General features: G+C 49.9%; 1 protein-coding gene across 1 annotated transcript in view; it reads right to left on the bottom strand.

The window, feature by feature from the left end:
* Positions 1–1,277: 1,277 nt before the first annotated feature.
* Positions 1,278–9,848, bottom strand: part of DPP9 (dipeptidyl-peptidase 9) — a 73,033-nt gene continuing 64,462 nt past the window's right edge. The window contains exons 19-21 of the mRNA XM_015420599.1: positions 8,901–9,043; positions 4,105–4,216; positions 1,278–2,729 (exon numbers count right to left, since the gene is read on the bottom strand). Of these exons, the coding sequence (XP_015276085.1) occupies positions 2,637–2,729; positions 4,105–4,216; positions 8,901–9,043 (348 nt within the window). The 3' untranslated portion in view covers positions 1,278–2,636. The remainder of the gene's footprint in view (positions 2,730–4,104; positions 4,217–8,900; positions 9,044–9,848) is intronic.

A 9,848-nucleotide genomic window follows, 5' to 3' on the forward strand; every position in this document is an offset into this window, starting at 1 on the left:
ATCCTTTGCCGTCCCCGTCTTCTTTGACCTTCAATCTTTCCCAGCATCAGGGTCTTCTCCAGTGAAATACCACCACATTTTTGTAAGTTGAAGGTTCCAAAGCTGCGGCGAGCCTTTGTGTGGGCACGCACGGACTCCTGACCTTCCGCGGTGTTCAATGGGAGACGTTCACAGACACCTTATTCAGATCGAACCTGCCAGTGTTCCACAAATAGGATCGAGGCTATGGCTCATATTGTCTTTGACTGAGAGCCGAAGCTTGTGTGACTGCTGAATCGAAGATTATCTGGCTTCATTCAGGTTTCAGTTCTGATATCACTTTTCCAGTGGCGAGGCTTCTTGCAACTCTGTTCTGATCAATATGAGTTTAATTGCTCTGTTTCGGCTCAGGTGGCTTTTTAACAGGAGGAAGGGAAGGGAAGAAGCCGACAAGATTTTCAGGGCATGGGCTTTTGAGAGTTCAAGCTCCCTTTGTCTCTTCCCTACTTGTATCTGATTGGGGGGGGGGGGGGTTTTACGAAACTCAAAAATTCAAAAACCCCCCCCCCCCCCAGCTACTCTGAGGCACTACTGGGCCCGAATCGCAAATGTTCGCGAGGAGAGACTAATGGCAGGGATTTATGGCCTCCTCGTCCCAAAAAATATTTTCACACCTAACATATAAAAGTTTGTTATTGAAATCAATGTCATGTCTTAAAGGTGCCGCCGGAGCTTTTCTTTTATTCTTCTCCTAAACATACCCATTGGGGAAGCTACCAAGTCCATAATGCCCAGTTACCTGCTAACTCTTTCTTAGGAGGGAGGTCCCCGAATGCACTTTGGTGAAACCTTTAAATGTAAAGGGGGGGGGGGATGAAGAGGGGAATCTGAAACAGCAAGGAACAACCGACATCGTCATGCAGCTAGGAGGCTTACTTTCTTAATACTCTTTCAGGGTCACTTGTGACCCCAAATACATAGGATCATTAAAACCGTTTATTGCCTTGTTGGACAGACAAATCAGTACCTAAGGGTAGCCTACCAGAAACAGGGCATGATGTTAAAGCCTCTCCCGGTTACCCCCACCCCCCTGATATTTAGAGGTATACTGCCTTGAACTTGGAGGTTCCATTTAGTATCACAGCTAAGAGCCATGTACGACCTTCCCTGGTATTTCTACGTCCCAGCCACAGAGCAACTGCAGACATTCTGGTATCCTCACAGCAAAAAGATCTCCACGGAAGACGACAGAAATCCTCCCACAAAGCGACAGACGTCACACCGGGCAAGATGGGGAGCAACAGAGGGCCGGTTTCCAATATTTTAATGAGTCACTACATCTTACACTCATAATTATAAAAGAATAAGAATCCATAAAAATATTTTCTTTTCATAATACGCACTTAAGATAACTTGGGCAAGTCGTTTTGTGGTTCATCTTTTAGGCAAGTGGATGCTTCTCCTCGGTTTCGATGGCGCCCCCCCTCTGCCCCCCCCATCTGGAGAAGGGCAGGAAGAAGGGAGGTTGTGAGCAAGCAGGCAAGGAGGGCCCCCCCTGAGGTGCATAAACGTGGCAAACCCCCCCCCCAAGGCCTTAACTACAGCCTGTGCTGGCCGGTGTTAGGACTGAAGACCGGGGGGGAGGGGTGACGGGAGAGAAAATGAGCAACGTGCCTGCCTGGATTGGATGGGCGAGGGGATACAGTCGCTGACCTGCAGAGAACTGAAGCGGTGCCTGTACTTGGAGCACACGCCTGAACACTCAGCATGGGGAGGAAGGAGATTGGGGGTGTGTGAGAAAAGGGCCGTGGGACAGATACAGGAAGGATGGGAGGGCGGGGAGAGGAGTATCTGCATAAATTAATCTTGCAACACAAACAAACCAGGTGCCGCTGCAGTCCCTGGTCATGCGAGCGCTGCACTGGCGCCGTGCCTTCCCCTTCTGAAAGAGCATCACCTGACCCAAACTGGGGGTGAGGAGGGGGGTTGCAGAGAAGGATCCCCAAACATCAGCACTTCATGCTTCTCAGACGGAGCTGCCCCGCAATCCCAGAGTTCCTAGTTTTCGAGTACGTCGCAGCGAGGACACGAATGAGCACCGAGGTGTAGCCTGAGACGCATCATCACCAACATCTGTCCTTGGATGCACCGCCCCGTCCTTCGCCTCTGTGTGTCCCCCCCTCCTCTTCCACTTCTTGGCAGCTGGGGGAGGGGGGCTCTTCCATCTCCCAAAATGCGAGAAAAAGCAAAGAAAATGTTGCAAGGAAGAGAGTGGAATACAATTAAAGGTAGGGGGCAGAAGAGACAAGGGGGGGAAGCGAAACACATACAGAGAACTGCAGCGGGGTGGGGTGGGGGGACGCCTGTCTTTAGTCCCAGCACAAAAAAAAGTAGCAGCAAAACCCAGGGAAATGTTTTGTTTTTAAAAAACCTAGAGAGGAGCTGAAGGAACAAGGTAAGAGAGCTGCGCCATCCAGACGGGGCGGTCTCCGCTTCCCTCTTTTGACTCGGGACACCTCTGGCACAAGAGACGCGCACGCAGCAGAAGGCGACTTGTGCTCTGGGTTCAAAGGCTGCCAAGGGGCGAAAAGGGGGAGGTGAGGAGCAGAGTCAGGAGTCGTCGGGTGTTCGCAAGGGCCTGCGGCGGGACTCGGCCCTCAGAGGTATTCTTGGAGAAAGTGCAGCAGCGTGATTTCGTAATGCTCCCCCAACTCTGGGCAGCAAATACTGTGTCGCTCGTTGGGGTAGATCTGCAGACAGAGAGAGAAAAGAGAGCTGAAGGTGCCCAAGTCTGGCCTGGACAAGATCTCCGCTCTGGATCCAAGGCTGGACTCACACAGCACTGGTTCAGCTTCCTAAGCATCTCATTTTAAAACACGGACAGTTCTAGATGTCACGCCTGCAAATTTATTCTTGACCAGAAGCCAGACAAGGGGCTGAGCCGTGGTGGGGGAGGCGCTCGTGGCACCCGGTTCCTCTTCATGACTAGAAAAACCAAGTTTATGTGGTCACCATTTGTTTGGTTTTAATTTTTTTTGGGGGGGGGAATGTGAAGGGGGGAAAATGATCAAAATCGTGAGACTTCCTTCGCTATGTTGTCCCCTGGAATTAAACCCAAACAAATGGTGACCCTATAAGCGAAGCTTGCTATTCCAGTTTGGTCCTTGCCAGTCTTCCCTCTAAGCTGCGTTAGTGTGAGCCAGCTCACAGTCTTGTAGCCTCCAGTTCACAGATTTTTGTCTCAGCTCAGGAAGGAGGGCTCCAGAGCAGACTAATTTATGCAGTAGCCAAATCGCTCGCTCACAACTTTAATGCCAGCAGCTCACAAAGTAGAATTTTTGCTCACAAGACGCCCCAGCTTAGAAGGAGTATTGGCCCTTGCATCTGTTAGATAGCTGTATGCTAATTTGCTGCTCACCCTATACCTACATGCAGGGGTCATTTCCTGCAGGAGCGCACAGGAGCGGAGCTCCAGCTGTAAAGAGCCCAGGGAGCGGGCACATGCAACAAGCTCCACCCCCTGCTCCCAGCAGCCCTCAGTCAGAGCAAGAAGCAGCCAGGTAAGTTGCAGAGCCCCCTCCCCCGTCTCCCTGGTCCAAAACAGTCCAGTGACACCTTTAAGACCAAGTTTTATTCAGGTACAAGCTCTCCCTCCTCTGCGAGGACAGATCTGCACGTCCCCGTCCCCCCCTAATAGCTAGCAATCCAAAAGAGCCCAGTGGAGCCTGAGCGGTGGGTGTTGCCTTCTGACACACTTCTGGTGATGTCAGGGGGTGTGGCATATGCAAATAAGTTATGCTAATGAGCTCCTGCACCTCTTTTACTACGAAATGACCCCTGCCTACACGTATGGACTGGTAACTTCCATTTCAATGTGCCTGAAGAAGCTTATACCTGAAATAAAACTTTGCTGGGCTTAAAGGAGCCACCGGACTCAAACTTTGTTCCGCTGCTTCAGACCAACATAGCGACCCACCTGGATCTAGCAAAACTAAAGTTGCTTTAAGTTATTCAATGGATTTAGCAAATGGGCTTCAATCTGAATGCATGACCGATCCTTTCAAAAAGACCTTTTCCCACTGACCTTCCTTCCGGCCCCAAAGGAAAGGTGTAACTGGAACCTACCTGTAGCTGATAAGGTTTCCCGGCACGGATGAGCTGGGAGATCAGGAAATTGGTGTGGAAAAAGTGCACGTTTTCATCCAGAAACCCGTGGAGGATCAGCAGACGGTTGGGCCTGGAAGGCAGAGGGAAGAGGCAGCCACCTGAAGGGTGATGTGTGCAGCACGGAGGGAAAAGGGTCATGTGTCTCGGGGGGTCAGGGGACCAAAGCTTTGGGGAGGTAACTGGCTTCAGGCAGGCACACACAGGAAGCGGCCTTGTGTGGAGTCACTCCATCAGTGCATCAAGGTCAGTATTGTCTACTCAAGCTGGCAGCTTCAAGGGGGGGTTGGATAAACATATGGAGCAGAGGTCCATCAGTGGCTATTAGCCACAAGGTGTAGAAGGAACACTCATGGCAGAGTGTCAGGCAGAGGTCCTTCACGTCCTTTTGTACCTGGTTCGTTTTACGGAGGATGCCAGGGATTGGACCCGGAGCCTTCCGTGTGCAAAGTGGAGGCCCTTCTGAGCCACAGACCCGGCCCCCAGGACCAGTAAAGCCCCCCCCCCCGGGATAAAAATGCACCCCCACAGAAATAGGATAAAAATGCACACCTGGTTCTCCCTTGTGAATCCACCATATAAGAACATAAGAGAAGCCATGCTGGATCAGACCAGTGCAAACACACACCTATAATCTGAATATCAATACAAGTACAAAAGCACCTATAATCTGAATACAAGTACAAAATAGTGCAAATTTATGACAATAAGAAAATATTTCACTGTCTCTTATGTGCAATTCCAGATGAAAACAGATCCCAGATGAAAATGGATGAGGAAATTCTCCAGAGTAAACTTGCGTTTTGTAAGAAGAACTTCTTCCAAACATTACAATGTACACAATTATAACCATTCTACAGTCATTTACATACATAAGCAATATATCAAAAAATTCAATAAACTTTATACATTCCATGGCTGAATCATATCATTTACATTTGACAAGCCTTTATTGACATATGTATATGCATACAATAGGAGATCAGGTTAAATATAGATCGGAAAATACAAATCTATATAGGGTAAAATTGGAGCTACGGCGCAGAAAAACAGCATGAACGCAGAAAAACCTAATGGTTAGTTGAATCATATCCAGAAATAATTTCACCAATTTCTAAAAATCCAATGTATTATATTAATACTAAATACTCAATTCTACATACAATAAGATCAAGCATTGAAATAACATGAAACATTACGTTTTAAAACATGCTCTTACCCTAATGTTTCTGGATATGATTCAACCATGGAATAAGAAGAGGCATTTATTGTATGTATAAAGTTTACTGAATTTTTTGGTACATTGCTTATGTATGTAAATGACTGTAGAATGGTTATAATTGTGCACATTGTATTTCATGAAGGATATCTTGATGATTGGAAGAAGTTCTTCTTACGAAACGCAAGTTTACTCCGGAGAATTTCGTCATCTGTTTTCATCTGGAATTACACATAAGAGACTGTGAAATATTTTCTTATTGTCATAAATTTGCACTATTTTGTACTTGTATTGATATTCAGATTATAAGCGCGTGTTTGCATTGTTCACAGCTTTTTTGGATTTTTTTCTTTGCTAGTTATATGGGCTGTCACCCTCTTGCATATTGGATCAGACCAGTGGCCCATCCAGTCCAGCACTCGGTGTCACACAGTGGCCAAAAATCTAGGTGCCATCGGCAGGTCCACCAACGAGACCCAAACTCCAGAAGCCCTCCCACTGTTGCCTCCTAAGCACCAAGAAGACAGAGCATCACTGCCCCAGACCGAGAGTTCCATCTATAAGTAATTAAAGGTAAAGGTTTCCCTTGCTCGAAAGCCAGTCAAATCCAACTCTAGGGGGGGGTGCTCATCTCCGTTTCCAAGCCGAAGAGCCAGTACTGTTCTCTGGCATGACTAAACGCTGAGGCGCACGGAACGCTGTTACCTTCCCACCGAAGCAGTACCTATTTATCTACTTGCAATTTCTTGCTTTCGAACTGCTCGGTTGGCAGGAGCTGGGGCCACAGACGGGAGCTCATGCCATCACGCGGCACCCAGGTCTCAAACTGCTGAACTTCCAGTCTGCAGCTCAGCATCTTAACCTCTGAGCCACCACAGCCCCTATACTATCTATATATATACTTTGTGGCTAATAACCCCTCTTGGACCTCTGCTCCATAGTTTATCCAATCCCCTCTTGAAGCTGTCTATACTTGTAGCCGCCACCACTTCTTGTGGCGAGGAATTCCACATGTTAGTTGCTTTTTGGGTGAGGTACTTCCTTCTGCTGCAGTGGCTCAAGTGGTTAAGACGCTGAACTGCAGGCTGTGGAAGGTCAGTAGTTCAGCAGTTCGAGACCTGGGTGCCGCGTGACGGAGTGAGCTCCCGTCTCTGGCCCCAGCTCCTGCCAACCTAGCAGTTCAAAAGCAAGAAATTGCAAGTAGATAAATAGGTACTACTTTGGTGGGAAGGTAACAGCGTCCCGTGCGCCTTGGTGTTTAGTCATGCCGGCCACATGACCACGGAAACGTCTGCAGACAGCGCTGGCTCTTCAGCTTTGAAACGGAGATGAGCACCGCAACCCTAGAGTCGGACTCGACTGGCTTTCGAGCAAGGGAACCTTTACCTTTTTTACTTCCTTTTATCTGTTCTAAGCTCACTGCTAATTAACTGCATCAAGTCCCCACAAGTTTTTGTATGGTGTGAAAGGGAGAAAAGGACTTCTTTCTCTACCGTCTCTATCCCAGGCATAATTTCTTAAACCTCTATCACATCACCCCTCAGTCGTCATTCCTCCAAGCTCAAGAGCCCTAGCCTCTTTAACCTTTCTTCAGAGGGAAGGTATTCCAACCCTATAATTGCTTTAGTTGCCCTTTTCTCCACTTTTTCCAATGCAATAATGTCTTTTTTGAGGTGTGGTGACCAGAACTGTACACAGTATTCCAAATAAGGCTGCACCACCGATTTATACAGGGGCATTATGATACTGGCCGATTTGTTTTCAGACCCCTTCCTAATAATCCCCAGCACAGTGTTTGCCTTTTTTATTGCAGTTGACATTTGCATTGCAGTTGACACGATCTAACCAAAACGCCAAGATCTCTCTCCTGGTCGGTTACCACCACTTTAGACCCCATCAACATATATTTATAGTTAGGATGTTTGGGTCCAATGTGCATTATTTTGCACTTGCCCATGTTGAACCTCATTTGCCACGTTGATGCCCACTTGCCTAGCCTCGACAGATCCCTCTGGAGCAGTGTTCCCTCTAAGCTTAGTGTGAGCTAGCTCACAGTTTTTTAAGCCTCCAGCTCACACATTTTTGTCTTAGCTCAGGAAGGAGGGCTCCAGAGCAGACGAATTTATGCAGTAGCCAAATCGCTCGCTCACAGCTTTAATGCCAGTAGCTCACAAAGTAGAACTTTTGCTCACAAGACTCCACAGCTTAAGAACACAAGAGACACCAATGTTGGATCAGGCCAAAGGCCCATCCAGTCCAACACTCTGTGTCACACAGTGGCCAGAAATACCAGGTGACATCAGGAGGTCCACCAGTGGGGCTTAGAGGGAGCATTGCTCTGGAGCACCTCACAGTCCTCCCTGGTTCTTACTGCCCTGAACAACTTAGTGTCACCTGCAAGCTCAGCCATTTTACTGCTTACTCCCAACTCCAAATCATTAATGAACCAGTTAAAAATCACCTGATCTAGCACCGAGCCCTGTGGTTTCCCGCTACCTACAATCTTCCACTGTGAAAACTGCCCGTTTATACTCACTCTCTGTTTCTTGATAATTAACCAGTTTTTAATCGACAAGAGGACTTGTCCTCTTATCCCATGACCGCTGAGTTTGCTTAGGAGCCTTTGAGGATGAACTTTATCAAAAGCTTTCTGGAAGTCTAGGTAAACAACATCTATTGGGTCACCTTCGACCACATTTGTTCACCCTCTCAAAGAATTCAAAAGGTCCGTGAGACAAGATCTTCCCTTACAGAATCCATCAGGCAAGTTAAGCTGAGAGCTAGTTTGGTGTAGTGGTCAAGTGCGCGGACTGGGAGAGCCGGGTTTGATTCCCCACTCCTCCACTTGCAGCTTCTGGATGACCTTTGGCAAGCCATAGTTCTGTCAGAGCTGTCCTCTCTGTCAGCTTCCTGTCGGTCCAGCTTCCTGTTGGTCTTCCTTTTCTGTTCTCTGAAAGGGCAGTTCTCAGTCAGAGCTCTCTCAGCCCCGCCTACCTCACAGGGTGTCTGTTGTGGGGAGGGGGAAGGGAAAGGAGTTTGTAAGCCGCTCTGAGACTCCGAGCGAAGGGTGGGGTATAAATCCAATCTCTTCTTCTTCTCTTCTTCTAAGACCGCCCCACCCCCCCAGTCAGCCTCTCATGGCTCCCTGGACTCTAGCCCAATTACTACACCTGTTGGTTAAGGAAGGGGTTGTGGCTCAGTGGTAGAACATCAGCTTGGTCCCAGGTTCAATCCCGGACATCCCCACCTAAAAAGGACCAGGCAGTAGGTGGTGCGAAAGACCTCTGCCTGAAGTCCCAGAGAGCTGCTGCCAGTCTGAGTAGACAATACCGACTTTGATGGACTGATGATCTGATTTAGTATTAGGCAGCATGATGCCTTCATGTATTCTGCCAGGCCAACTCCTCCTGGATCTCCAAGGCTTCTAGGCAGCCCCTGCCATGGGCTTTAAGTGGAGATTCCAAGAACTGAACTTGGGCACCATTGAGAAGTCCGCGGCGACTGCCAGAGAATTGAGGGAACAGCCCAGAATACTCACTCATTGGGGAGCTCGTCTACATGCAGCGCCACCGAGCCTGCTTCGTAGCCTTGCTGGTTGTTTTCTGGGACGTCCATGTACCTTTCCGTGTAACCGGTGTCGTAAGCCATCCAGACAGTGACGGGGGCCCCTGCTATAGCGACCTGGGTGGGTCAGAGAGACAGAAAGGGGCTACCCGTCATGCTCGGGTCTGGGGATGTTCCATGCTAACAGGAAACATATGAAATGTTGTGCCAGACGCATGTCAATTGGCGGCAGGGGTAGGCATCATGCAAAGGTGCTGGCTGTGACCTTTAAAGCCCTTCATGACCCACGTATCTGAAGGACCACCTCCACCTGTTTGGGTGTAGTGGTTAAGTGCGTGGACTCTAATCTGGGAGAACCGGGTTTGATTCCCCACTCCTCCACTTTCAGCTGCTGGATGACCTTGGCCAAGCCATAGTTCTGTCAGAGCCATGGCCGGCTCACCCGCTAGGCGAACTAGGTGTTCGCCTAGAGCGCGGGTGAGCCCTTAGGGCGCGGGAACAGAGGCAGGGGCAGCGCAGGAGCCAAGCACCGTGGCGCCCCCTCGGGCCAGCCAGCCGCCACCTTCTGAAGCCTCCGCTCCGCCTCCCATGCCTGCCCGCCTTCCTGGGCTGCCTCCCTTCCCTTCCTCCGGCGGCCGCAGTCGGCGCCCCAGGGGGGGCGGAGCCTCGAAGCCAACCTCTCGCCCTGACTCAGAGAGGCCGTCTGGGCGCTCCTAGGTGTCCGCGGCGGTCCCAGATACCCGCCGCCTCTCTGCAAAGCCCGGCGGTGCTGGGGACATGGGAGGCGGCGGTGGAGGAGGAGGCAGCGCCCCCTCCCACCCGGCGGCCTGAATGCTGCTCTGCTCCCGCCCGCCTGCCTAGCCGCAGCCTCCGGCCCTCCTCTCCCCTGCCGTCCGGTCTGGCGGGGCGCGCCGGGCTGGGG

This window comes from Gekko japonicus, unplaced genomic scaffold, assembly GCF_001447785.1.
Source record: "Gekko japonicus isolate JY-2015 unplaced genomic scaffold, Gekko_japonicus_V1.1 scaffold884, whole genome shotgun sequence".
In the NCBI taxonomy this organism is placed as follows: Eukaryota; Metazoa; Chordata; class Lepidosauria; order Squamata; family Gekkonidae; genus Gekko; species Gekko japonicus.